The following is a 14466-nucleotide window of genomic DNA, read 5'->3' as shown; positions in this document are numbered from 1 at the left end:
CTTTGTCAAATCAGTACATGAAAATAAATTTTTGAAGATGGTAGTAGACAAAGTTAGTCCTTTATTCTTTATTAATAATGACTATAATGTAAAGCTCGTATCTTGTTAAACATACAGAATAACATATATGCATAAGCTAACACCAAACCAAGACCAATATTGAGGGTGTAAGCAAAAGAGTTTGTACTTGCTCAACCACCTGCAGGTCTTCTTTATAAATTGTAGGCATACATATTCATTTACAGTACATTGATCACATTGCATAGGAAATATTTGTATTCTTTCAAAGGCGCTCTTTCAAAAGCAACTCTTTCAAATTTCAAAAGCACCTCCTATGCCATTTTCAAAGCTTTTTGCTTAAGGAAAACATTAAGAAGTTGTCTGTTCATGAAAATTTAACAAACATTGATATCAGGATAACATGTCATATAGTTCTGATCATTTACCACTATTAGTGATATTATTTGAATATGTAAGATTTATGATAGACTTTAAAAACAGCTATATCTTGCTAGACCAACTATTTAGGTTTGCTGGAGTAGATGGCAGATTGGAAAACTTGGTAAGGCAATGTCTGTCTATGGCCATAGAATGCGGAAGGTTGCTGAAGCTGGGCACTTTAGCCGCTCGGTGGTTGTTTATGTACCAGGGCTGAAACTAAAAAATTAAAGATAGTTTATCATATTGAAAACAAAACATTAATGAAATTACTAATACTATCACTCTTATAAAAAATGTCCCTTTTCACAAATTAAATGCGTACCTGCAAACCAGACCAATGTACATTAAAAGAAAAAATTTGTATCATCATAAATCAGGAATCATCTGCCAGCCATTTCAAAGAGAAGAATTATATATATATATGTACAATTCTTTATATATAATTCTATATAATAATATCTATAGAATATAAATAAACCTTTATATATAAACTTATATAATATTATATATAATATAAATAATATACTGTATATATATATTATATATATCTCAAAATGTGTCTGTCGTCTGTAATTCTTTTGTCCATTTATAACGTATAAGTATTAGCAATAAAAAATCTCGTTGGTCCTGAAGATCAACTTGCGTTATTTAAATCGCAATTCTACTTACAAGCGTGTGTAACTATAATAATGCTAAGCCATTCTTATCACACCCATCGCTGTTACCGTATACTGTGTATCCTTTTCACAATTGCACACGCCGTATTATTAATCAATACATTGGGCCCGAGGGCACAAGACGACTTTTTTTCCACCGTATGATATCGACAAAATATTCTCTCGAAATTAAAATTTGGCAGCCGGCGTACTGTTTATGACGAAATAATGAAAATGCCGATATGCTATTTATTGAACTCCCCTAACAACTCTTGAAAGATATACGATATACGACGCTTGCTTAATCTCGATCTAAGTTTAGTGTTTTTCGTTATAAGTTAGAGTAAAAATGAATTTGAAAACAGATAAGTGATAACATCTGGGCTTATAAAAAAGTTGAAGTTTAGTAAAATACATACTAAAACTTAGCTTCAAGTATGTGTTTAGCAAGTTAAATTCGAGCAAGTTAAACTCAATGTTTATGCTATACATCTGTCTCAAAAGTAAAAACTCCTCATGGTACGTACTGCACGTAGTACATTGTAATGTTACATTTTCTCGCAGATCATAACCACTAAATACATTAAAGTTACTGTAGGCACTTATAATTACTAAGGTTAACATAATGCTTTGTAACTAATTTTTGTACAATGTACAATATGTGATACAATACTAATATAATACAATATTACCAATATAAAATTTTAATGATTTTTATTAGAGAGTGTTGGTATTATATACTCACTATGGGTTTTTATACACCTCTATAAAATATTTTGCTTTACGATGCAAACACTGAAGTGAACTAAAATCATATAATTGTATACCAAATAATTTTTAATTGTAATCACATTGAAATAAACTGTATTTAAACATTACTTGGTAATTATTTCCCATTTAAATTTGAACATCTTTAAAGTTGTTTTATTTTTTCTTTGAATTCGTTTTAACAAAACACTTTTCCCATGATATAAAGTTTGACATTTATAATTGTAACTGTTGTTATATGTTAAATAAAAATTAATTCTTTTTGCAAATACTCTTTTTATTACTTAGGCAATGCTAGGCATTCAGTAGTATACATATATGTCAGCACATTGACTTTCTTAAAGTCTGTGAGGCAACTTAGTAGTTTCATAAGAGGAAGTCAACTCTCATTGGCAATAGGATTTGTCTCTCTTGCCTGATCTCTGAGCTGCACTGTGAGGCTTCAATAGCCGAAACAGTACTATCTGTAGCATGAGTACAGATAGTACTGTTTACGGTACATATATATATATAAAGATACACACACACACACACACGCACGCACGCACGCATTACTGTAAACTTACAGGACATCTAGAAATCGTCTGCCGTAAAAAGCAGAAAGGTGCTAAGCCTCTGAACTTAGTGAAGGCCGTCAAAACCGTCAACACTAATTCACAGCTACATGTCAACCTTGAATTACAAGGTCACGCAATGACTATGGAAGTGGACAATGGAGCAGGAGACAACTTCATATCATTGGACAACTAGAGGAAAATTGGGAGCCCTACACTCAAAACTTCAAAAGTTCATTATGAGTCCGCAACAAAAGACAAGATCAACATACTAGGAGTCTGTCTCATCAAAACAAAGCTAGATTCACATCAACATGAGAAGCAATTACATTTTGTCGTAAGCAAAATACCAAGTCTCAACCTTCTAGGAAAAAATGGTATTCGACAGCTTGGAATCTCAGTGGATGGATTATTCAACCAATGTCAATTGCAGGAGATTAAGCAAATCAAATCCGATGGAAATCTACAAGCTGCATGTGAAAGACTTACTTCAGAGTTTCCTGATCTTTTCAAAAAAGAATTGGGATGCCTGAAGGATTTTGAATTGGATATCCGCTTCAAAGAAGATGCACAACCCATATTCTGAAAAGCCAGACCAGTACCTTTTGCCATTCAACAGGATCTAGCTCAAGCCTATGATGCTGGAATTACAAGAGGAATATGGTAACCAGTTCAATTCAACTCTTATGGGACACCAGTGGTACCAATTAGAAAAGCACGGCTGCCTGGACAAACCAAAAAAAAACTTTGAGTATGTGGAGACTACTCTGTAACAGTGAATCATCAGCTGGAGACACACAGACAACGTATTCCACCACCAGAAGATCTGATGAGAAAACTGGGAGGAGGACATGGTTTCACTAAACTTGACTTAGCTGATGCGTATAATCAGATTACTTTGACACCTGAAAGTCAAAAGAGATTAGCTCTCAGCACGCACAGAGGAGTTCTGCTACAGAAAAGATTACCATTTGAGATTAGCTCCGCTCCAGGATACTTTCAACAAATCATGGAACAATTAACTCAGGATCTTCCAGGAGTTGCTGTTTATCTTAATGACATTCTAATAAGCGGAGACACAGCTGAAGATCACCTGAGGAACCTTCGTAGAATTCTACAAAAACTTCAAGACAGAGGACTACGATGTAGACTGGAGAAATGCACATTTGCACAAGAAACTGTGGAATACCTGGGACATCAACTTTCTAACCAAGGAATAACAAAGGGAGCTGAAGTAGAAGCTTTAAAGAAGATGCCAGCACCTACCGATGTGGCTACTCTCAAATCTTTCCTGTGATCGATTCAGTTTTACCACAAGTTTCTACCAGATCTATCTACAATTACAGTACCTCTCCAGAAGATACTCAAGAAAGGAGAATAATGGAACTGGAATGCGGAACAGCAGACTGCATATTTGAAGCCGAAGGAGATGCTATGCAACAACATGGTGTTGGCACATTTTGACCCTTCTCTAGATATCGGGATCTCTTGCGACGCATCAGACGTTGAGCTAGGAGCGGTACTCTTTCACCGATACAAAGATGGCAGTCAAAGACCAATTTCTCACGCTAGCAAGACGCTGACTGACACTCAGAAAAGATACAGTCAAATTCAAAAGGAAGCTCTATCTATCATCTATGCACTAAACAAGTTTCACCAGTTTATCTATGGAGGAAGTTCATCTTGGTGACGGATCACAAACCTCTACTAGCGCTGTTTGGACCAACCAAAGCAACACCCGCTATGGCAGCAAACAGACTAGCAAGATGGGCTCTTACTCTCAACCATTATGACTATACCATTGAATATAGGAAATCCTCTGAACATGGAACCGCAGATGCACTCAGTCGCTTACCCATTGGACATGATGACAAGTTTGATGGGGAGGAAGAAGGTGAGGATATTGACACAGTCTGCACAATCAAACACATTGGAAGTCAGCTGAGTCCAACAGATCCAGGTATTCTGAAGAAAGAGACTGCTAAGGATCCTGTACTCAGCACAGTGATGAGATATCTGAAGGATGGAACCAAGCTGGAACCATGACTGAAGGCTATTCTGTAAAAAGACTTCAGAAAACTTGAGATGTCATTGTCAGCTGATAGCGGATGCTTGATGTATGGAACAAGAGTTGTTATACTACTATCTCTACAAAGACAAGTTCTCCAACTCTTACATCTTAGACACTTTGGCATGCAGAAAATGAAGCAACTTGCTAGAACTGCTGTTTACTGGCCCAGGATGGATCAAGACATCACAGATACTGCACACCAATGTACTTCATGCAATGAGCATCAAAACAAGCCGGATCGTCTACCAAATCACCCTTGGATGATGCCAGAAAAACCATGGAGCAGAGTACACATTGACCATGCAATTAACTTCATGGGAACCAACTGGTTGGTGTTAGTGGACGCATACACAAAGTATCCATGTATACATGCTACCACTTCAGTATCAACCAAAGCTACTACCGACTTACTCGAGAATGACTTTGCTCACTTTGGATAACCACATACCATAGTGTCTGATAATGGAACTACATTTACTTCCAAGGAATTTCAAGAATGGTGCAGAAATCGGAGAATCATTTTCTTGACAGGAGCACCATACCATCCAGCCATCAATGGAGCTGCAGAAAGGCTAGTGCAATCTTTCAAACAAGCACTCAAGAAGTCGGATCTCTCAGCTCAGTCTACTTTGCAAGAATTCTTAATGATGTATAAGAGAACGCCACTGTCTTATGGTTACTCACCCAGTGAACTGCTGAATGGGAGACAAATCAGAACAAAGATCAATACATTACTGCCATCACCAGCACACTTAGCTCAAAGCAAACAGATGCAGGATAACCGATCAACTAAAACAGTTCATCATTACACAGTTGGAACACCATGCTATGCTTTATACCGCGGACCCAAAAGAGATAAACAGCCTAAATGGGTGGAAGCTGTTGTTATCAAGGTATTTGGCAGCAAAACAGTCAATGTTAGAGTACTACCCAGAGGACCCACCTGGAAGAGACATCTGGAACAGCTTTGTTCTAGACATGCTTCACCAGAAGATGCCGAACCACCTGTCGAAATACCAACTACTCCAAGCAGTCTTTCACAATCGCAACAATTGCCTACAGCTGCAGCACCAAAGCCGAAAAACCGAAATCCAAAATTACCTGATGGCAATGAATACAACAGGGACAATCCCAGATGCTCAAAGAGACGAGCTAACTGCTGAAGTCACTCATAAAACTTCAAGCTAGCAGGGAGGTGTTGGGACATTAGAATGGATAGTCAGGGCATTACTTGACTAATGACATTGGCTATGTCATTATACATAGCTGGTTATTTACATGTATGTATAATTCCAGGATAATACTTTTGCTAACAGCTATCTATACATATATATACTTGGGATGTCTCTTAACAATTCATTGTAAACTCAGTACTGGAATAAAAAACATTACAATAAGAACACAACAATATATATATATATATATATTCATGTATACGTTGTATATATGTTATATTTAGGTTATATATGTATGTTTTACTCGCAAACATTTTGTCTTTGACGACGTTAAATCTATAGCTATGTTTACTGTTTCTCATTTATTGCTTCCTGTTTAACTGTCTTGTAATATTTATCTAATCATGGAGTGAAAATAGCTACTTGTTAGATCCTCACCAGCTTGGTAGCCACCCGCGTTGATTTGATAATTCGGGACCACCGCGGAGAAATCCAAGTTCTGCCTTTGAGTTAGGAGGGCAGGATAAGCATCTTGCACATATTGGTCTGGGCTGACTGAAAAGCAGCAAGGACAGATACCTCGGCAGCAGAGTACAGCACTCCATATTGCTATTGAAAACTCAGCAATAGAGATCAGAACTAGTAAGCCGTTCAGGGACAAAGCAAAGGTTTTGACCTGCAAACAAGTTGAGCATGTTTTACTTTTCAAAAGAGATTATCAACTAACAACCTAACAAATTGGTGCAATTATTAGCCAAACTTTAATGGTCTATTTAGTGATATTGGCCTGTTCTTATTACCTGTGAAAAGTAGACTGGAGAGTTTTATTTTTGCGAAGTTTCAACATAAACAATTTCAAAAATTTTTGTTTCTAAATCTAAAGTATTTTTTCTGTTTTAAAAAACTCAAAAGTTAAGGTAACGATTAGTTTTAATAAAAGTGCAGTTAGGCAAGCCAATTATCCTGTGTTAGACTACATAGTATTGTTCTTGTCTGGGTGTTGACTGTAGCACAGTGTCTTTTGTCAATTGGTAGATGAACATGGTTGAGATTGTACTGTTATTTATCTAATCAAGGAGTCAACTGTAAATATTTGATCAATGAACTCATCGCTGGAAGAGTCTGTATTTCAATTTTTGTGTATATTTTTTATTTTAACCTACATGAGCATGCAAATATACTTTAATGCCTGCTGCACTGTGTAGTTCTTTTAAAATTTTGCCCATTAGTTGTAAAACTTTGAAAGTCACAAGTTATGCCACTTTAATTGCAGTTCATTGTTATTTATTCATGGCTATTGTTATGACCATGAATAAATAACAATGAACTGAGGAAGATACAAAGAGATGACAATCACAAATACACCAAGTCACAATCAATACAACTTTGTACTACCTTGATAAGTAGCCTTGGAGTTTTGGCTGACACATGTTAGCACCTTGTGCAAAAATGTTTTTAGTATATCCCTTCAGATCAAATTAACTTGACAGTGCTATATTTGATTCCTTTTATCGCAGTTAGCAATGCACACAGAAATTTGTTATTGTTTGCAACAACGTGCCATATAGTGTCAGTTTTAAATAATACTTGAGTGAGAGTGAAGAATAAATACACGTAAGTGTTTATTGAATGCTGATTATGTTAACGACATATAAGAACCTTTGAACTCATTGGTTATTGATGCTATTGATGCTATGCTTATTGATTGATATTACTCTTTATCGGTAGTGAGAAAAACATCTAAATTTCACTCAAAACTTTAACACTTACTGAGCAAGAACTGTAGATGTAACTTCCACAACTGGCAGAACTATTAATAGCCAGATTAGTAACAGGCATTATAAACAGTTGTATGGAGAATAGAGCCAAGCTGATGATATTAAGAACCATTGTAGCAATGATCTACAATAGAACAATGTTATTTATATGGAGCACAAATAGTACATATTATTGATATGTTTAATTATCACTATTTCAGAATAGAAAGAAATTCTGAAATAATAAATACTTTGAACCAAGTAGATCAAAATTACAATTACTATTTGGTTTATTTGGTTTATCTGTTTAAACTACTGGATATATTCAGACCCAATAAAAGTCATAGTTTACCTTGCACTGAAATTTATACATGAGGTCAGTTTAGTATATGAAATATTTATACTACTTTGGTCAAACAGGTGTGAGATTTCAGTATTCAGGTGTTTAATATCGTTTATTACTCATACAAATATTGATTGTCATAATTTTTGCTTGTTTTTTTTAATAGAAGAAAAACTACAACAACAATTTTGCCACAATTAATGTACCACTTCAGTTACACCATCTACCTTTTGGAAAGCACATCTACACTGTGATATTGATGAGAAGTGAAAATTAGTCAGAAACAACAAAATTCAAACAAACAGAAAAAAATATACAGAAAATATGTTGGTATTCATTCCTGCTATGTACTCCAAGTCATCAAAGCATAATAAAATGATGATATATCTATTGTATATCGACCAATAGAGTCTGTTTTTGTTCTATGTGAATGATAATGTGTGAAAACCATATCAGTTCATTTAATTTATTACTGGTATAGAAGTTGTTTGATGTACATATGGTATTGCATCCTATCCAGCTAGACGACTGCTGGCTGGAACATAACTTACCCAACGAATAGTATTATGCGCGAAAGCACCGAGTCCAACTCCTCCAACAATAGCAAACTGTAAACACAATCAAAGTTCGTAGAAGTTTTGCTTCCTATTGAGTTTTAATCTACAGTTTTAAAGCTATGCAAACAGGAAAATCATCATCAGATGTTTGCTTATTTCAATACTTTTTTGTAATAGAAACTGTTCAAAAACCCTGATCTTGCATATAAACTAACCCCATGTGTAGTTGAAGTGACATATTAATTTTCAATAGTTCAACATTTCAAAACTGAATTAGTTTCAGTGAATAGTTCGATGTCTTCAGTATTGAAAACTAATCAAGACTTGTGAAATTGGTCATTAAGTTGTTAAATCTGTTGGAAGGTTGTAATTTTTAAATAACGAAACCCTTTATTAAGGACCATCTTCTGTCACCTGAAACCGACATAAAATATAACTTTGGTAAAATAATGTGAGAAGCATAGAGGCTCATTGTATGTCTGATAAGACACTGTGCCATGATATAACAGTACACACTGTGAACAAAGCACTCTTAGCCCTTTGCTACAATGTGTTTTGCAAAGTGAGTGAGTGCCGCAGTTTTCCCTTAAAACAGCTGCATTTTGTTTTGGTGTTTTCTCTGTTATTACTTTTTATAGCTGACCCAACCTAGCAATCTAATATTAAAACCCTTCTACCAGAAGGATAAAACCAAAAGTGCCTAACTTGGGTGACCTTCTAGCAAACTAGATGATGCTTATAACAAAATGTGTGTGTTCTTTTAAATTAAATACAACGGTCTAGGCTCTGGTTCATGTTCTATAAATGCTAGCTATCTTATTTTACTGTTAAAAGTGTTAAGATTACATGCAAGAAGTTTATAAATGCTAAGTCATATAACACAATAACAATATAAAACAAAACCCTAAACAAAAATTAAATCAACTAGCAAACAAATTTGTAATGTGCAGAATATAATTATCGATATTAGAAACCTACTAAACTGAATGAAAATGAATGCTCCAAAAAAGAAAGATCTTGAATTTAAACCAAAAGGCATCGTAACAGAATTAGACAGCAAACGTTATAAAAAAATTCATGCCTTGTTTATAGAAATGAGAAGATTTGCATAGTTGAAATTTCCAAGATGTCATTTTTTCTCTATTGGTGAGATCAGCAGCTATCAGCACATATATCATTTTCTTTTAATATTCTATAGATGTACAGACATTGATAGTGTGCTAGAATTTAAATAAAAAGATTTATCATGAAGGTTTGTCAAGTATTTAAAAGTCATATGAAACATTGCTGTAAAATGCATATGATTTCGCCGTTCTCTATTTCTTTTAAAACTAGTAATAAAATAGTTTTTCTAACTGTTTAAAACTGGTTTATATGCAATCTAGATGTGTTTCTACTGTGAGTATATCAGGTTTGTAAATATTTTGCAAACATTATATTTCTTCACCAAAATTTATGTTTCATAGATTATGAGCCATTGCAGATTTGCTACGCTGCAATACTGGCACTTGGTTTACCTAATTGTTTATACAAAAGTGCAAAATTGTCACCCAGAGGGATAATACACCCTACCAAGGTAACAGCTGTTTTGGAGCTAAACCTGTTGGGACTAAAGTTGCCCCGATTCTAATATCGAAATCGGTATCGGTGACGATATGGATGCTAAGTAGTGCTTCTAAGGAGTACTTCTTGGTCAACGGGTTTAGACCCGCCCCCTTCTGTTCGGGTTTTTCGAGTATCGGGTAGCTAGTAGTGCTAGGCTCGGGTATTTCTTTGTCTACGGGTTTTTTCGGGTATCGGGTTTGTTGATATGGATTTTATGTTTAAATTTTCTAAACAGATATATTTTCAAATTTACAAAGCAATTATATTTATTTTCAATTTATTTATCATTTTTCACAGTTTTTATCGACTGACATTCGTACACGCAGCATTAACAGGCGGATTGTTAAACAGTCAAGATAGTCTGGGGCCACAGAGAATTTTCATGTCAACAGGTGGCAGAAGATAGGGTCTATGGTATCTTAATACTTAAGCATGTTCTATGGACCTCTCTGATTTTTTGTAGATGGTGCTCCAAATCTCATAAAAAACTTTATATTATCGGCTTTTTCCGTTTGTAAGGCTTGTTGGCTTAGTAAAACTTGGTTATAATGAATTATGTAATTCATAATAGCTAGCTGTGGTAATCAATTTAAACAGAGTTATTAAATTTTCACTGCTACTACCGAAGCTAATGGCAGTTTCTAACAAGGCGATAGCGGAAACAGACTGAGGACCTATGTGTTATTGGTGAAAGCAAACACGCACCATATTAAAAAGGCATAGATTTGTTTACGAAGCCGATTTGGCTAATTGCGCAAATAAAATTTGATTTAAGTGTTTCTACTCACCTTTTAATGACAAGTAATCACTGCTTGACTACAATATCTCTGGTAGGTATGGTAAATAAGGTATGAGATGCTTTATTCTATCTATTAAATTAAAGACTCGTTATACCCCATTGTCGTGCCTCCTTAGCAAAAATGACACAGAAATTCCCTGTGGGCCCAGACTAAGAGCGCAGGGTGCAATAGACCAAGCTTTTGTTCACACTACCCGACAGATCCGTGTACCAAAACCCAAACTCGAAAGTCAAAACCCGAACCCGAAGGATCGGAATACCCGAAATCTCTATTACCCGATACTCGAGAGAAAATAAACCCGCGAGTTCAACGAGTATTGCTACCCGTGCTCAGCACTAATACTAAGTATCTGAATCGGTATCAGCCGATATTTTCTTAAAAAAAATCGGAAACTTCAGATACTTTTTACAGGTCAACTATTTAGCAAAAAACCGTATTTTAGCCTGCTACACTAATAACAAATCATCAGCTGCAAGTTCTTTCTTTTTACCTAATGAATTCCGAGTATGTCACACAATCTATTTCATGTCTATAGCCTAATAAACATCCACACAGCTGAGGAATATTTTGGCTTTAGTTAGGACGTAATCACAAAGTGCGGTATTTCCCAATTACAGCGATATGATTTATTGCAGCCAATCACGAACAAAAGAACAATCATGAGAAACATGAATGCGGTGTAATGTTTCTATTTACTAGCATTACGAAAATAATTTGAGCAGCCAATGCATAAACCCATAAAGTTATCTATCTGTCTCTTGATCCTGACTATATGAAGTATCGTTTGTATCGCATTGTATCGTAGTGGCTTATTGGTATTTAGCCTGTCCTCGTCATCTGTGGCAAGTGAGCCTTCAGTACTACTGGCCACATCGATAGTGATAGAAAATAAAGACGCCTCACTGAGAAAATTGAATCACTAACGATAATTAAACGAAACATTTATTTGCTCTAAACAGTACAGGTGCAGCAGTTTGTTCAGCAGTAGAAGAAAGACTTAATTATCACAGATAAAGCTGCACCACTAACAGTAATTACCATGATTAATAACAGATTTCAAGAACCATGGACTGTTTTGTTACTAGATGCAAGGTATGGCAGTATATGTATGTATATACATGCATGTCTTTTTTCCATAACTACAAACAAATAATACATAAATATTTATATTTTCTTTGCATTATATTTATATTTGCATTATAAAATTAACAACTATCTATGCAACCCAAAAGATCTGAATCGGTATCTGAATCGGATTATTTTCCAATAAGAATCGGTATATCGAATCGGTATCTGAATCGGCTGGTGAAATTAGAATCGGGGCATCTCTAGTTGAGACTATGGTAGACCATGTGATATGGTAGACCATTTGATATGGTAGACTATGTGATATGGTAGACCATTTGATATGGGAGACTATGTGATATGGTAGACTATGTGATATGGTAGACTATGTGATATGGTAGACTATGTGATATGGTAGACTATGTGATATGGTAGACTATGTGATATGGTAGACAATGTGATATGGTAGACTATGTGATATGGTAGACTATGTGATATGGTAGACTGTGTGATATGGTAGACTATGTGATATGGTAGACTATGTGATATGGTAGACAATGTGATATGATAGACTATGTAATATGGTAGAATATGTGATATGGTAGACTATGTGATATGGTAGACTATGTGATATGGTAGACTATGTGATATAGTAGACTATGTGATATGGTAGACTATGTGATATGGTAGACAATGTGATATGGTAGACTATGTGATATGGTAGACTATGTGATATGGTAGACTATGTGATATGGTAGACTATGTGATATGGTAGACAATGTGATATGATAGACTATGTAATATGGTAGAATATGTGATATGGTAGACTATGTGATATGGTAGACTATGTGATATGGTAGACTATGTGATATGGTAGAGCATGTGACATGGTAGACTTTGATGTAATATGGTAGACTATGATGGAATATGGTAAACTAAGTGATATGGTACACTATGTGATAAGGCAGACTATGTGATATGGTGGACTATGTGACATGATAGACTATGTAATATGGTAGACTATGTGATATGGTAGACTATGGGATATGGTAGACTATGTGCTATGGTAGACTATGTGATATGGTAGACTATGTGATATGGTAGACTATGTGATATGGTAGACTATGTGATATGGTAGACTATGTGATATGGTAGACTATGTGATATGGTAGACAATGTGATATGATAGACTATGTAATATGGTAGAATATGTGATATGGTAGACTATGTGATATGGTAGACTATGTGATATGGTAGACTATGTGATATGGTAGACTATGTGATATGGTAGACTATGTGATATGGTAGACTATGTGATATGGTAGACTATGTTATATGGTAGACAATGTGATATGGTAGACTATGTGATATGGTAGACTATGTGATATGGTAGACTATGTGATATGGTAGACTATGTGATATGGTAGACTATGTGATATGGTAGACAATGTGATATGGTAGACTATGTGATATGGTAGACTATGTGATATGGTAGACTATGTGATATGGTAGACTATGTGATATGGTAGACAATGTGATATGATAGACTATGTAATATGGTAGAATATGTGATATGGTAGACTATGTGATATGGTAGACTATGTGATATGGTAGACTATGTGATATGGTAGACTATGTGATATGGTAGACTATGTGATATGGTAGACAATGTGATATGGTAGACTATGTGATATGGTAGACTATGTGATATGGTAGATTATGTGATATGGTAGACTATGTGATATGGTAGACAATGTGATATGATAGACTATGTAATATGGTAGACTATGTGATATGGTAGACTATGTGATATGGTAGACTATGTGATATGGTAGACTATGTGATATGGTAGACAATGTGATATGGTAGACTATGTGATATTGTAGACTATGTGATATGGTAGACTATGTGATATGGTAGACTATGTGATATGGTAGACAATGTGATATGATAGACTATGTAATATGGTAGAATATGTGATATGGTAGACTATGTGATATGGTAGACTATGTGATATGGTAGACTATGTGATATGGTAGAGCATGTGACATGGTAGACTTTGATGTAATATGGTAGACTATGATGGAATATGGTAAACTAAGTGATATGGTACACTATGTGATAAGGCAGACTATGTGATATGGTGGACTATGTGACATGATAGACTATGTAATATGGTAGACTATGTGATATGGTAGACTATGGGATATGGTAGACTATGTGCTATGGTAGACTATGTGATATGGTAAGCTAAGTGGTATTGTAGACTGTGATATGGTACACTATGTGACATGGTACACTATATTATATGGTAGACTATGTGATATGGTAGACTATGTAATATGGTAGACTATGTGACATGATAGACTATGTGATATGGTAGACTATGTAATATGGTAGACTATGTGATATGGTAGGCTATGTACTAGGTAGGTTTTACTAGAAATACTGATTTTTGCAAAGTCATATAGAAATTCTGTAACTATTTCACCGCTTATAATCATGACTCACTAATAAACTATCAGTGTGATGCTACAAATTATTTTAGCATTACTATTATTCTCTGATGTTTTATTACTAACTGTCTCATTAAAATGGAACTTCAAAATTAGAATAGGATTCTCTTTGTCACAATATATGTCTATGCTAATTTTGTTTTTTACTTTTCGCAAAT

At 35.0% G+C, this 14466-nt stretch overlaps 1 protein-coding gene across 1 annotated transcript in view; it reads right to left on the bottom strand.

Moving 5' to 3' along the window:
• Positions 1-381: 381 nt before the first annotated feature.
• LOC137387864 (uncharacterized) overlaps positions 382-14466 on the bottom strand; it is a 31075-nt gene continuing 16990 nt past the window's right edge. The window contains exons 4-7 of the mRNA XM_068074379.1: positions 8317-8373; positions 7436-7567; positions 6104-6341; positions 382-657 (exon numbers count right to left, since the gene is read on the bottom strand). Of these exons, the coding sequence (XP_067930480.1) occupies positions 620-657; positions 6104-6341; positions 7436-7567; positions 8317-8373 (465 nt within the window). The 3' untranslated portion in view covers positions 382-619. The remainder of the gene's footprint in view (positions 658-6103; positions 6342-7435; positions 7568-8316; positions 8374-14466) is intronic.

Source organism: Watersipora subatra, chromosome 2 (assembly GCF_963576615.1).
Source record: "Watersipora subatra chromosome 2, tzWatSuba1.1, whole genome shotgun sequence".
Taxonomy (NCBI): domain Eukaryota; kingdom Metazoa; phylum Bryozoa; class Gymnolaemata; order Cheilostomatida; family Watersiporidae; genus Watersipora; species Watersipora subatra.
This window is presented reverse-complemented; position numbering and strand designations above follow the sequence as displayed.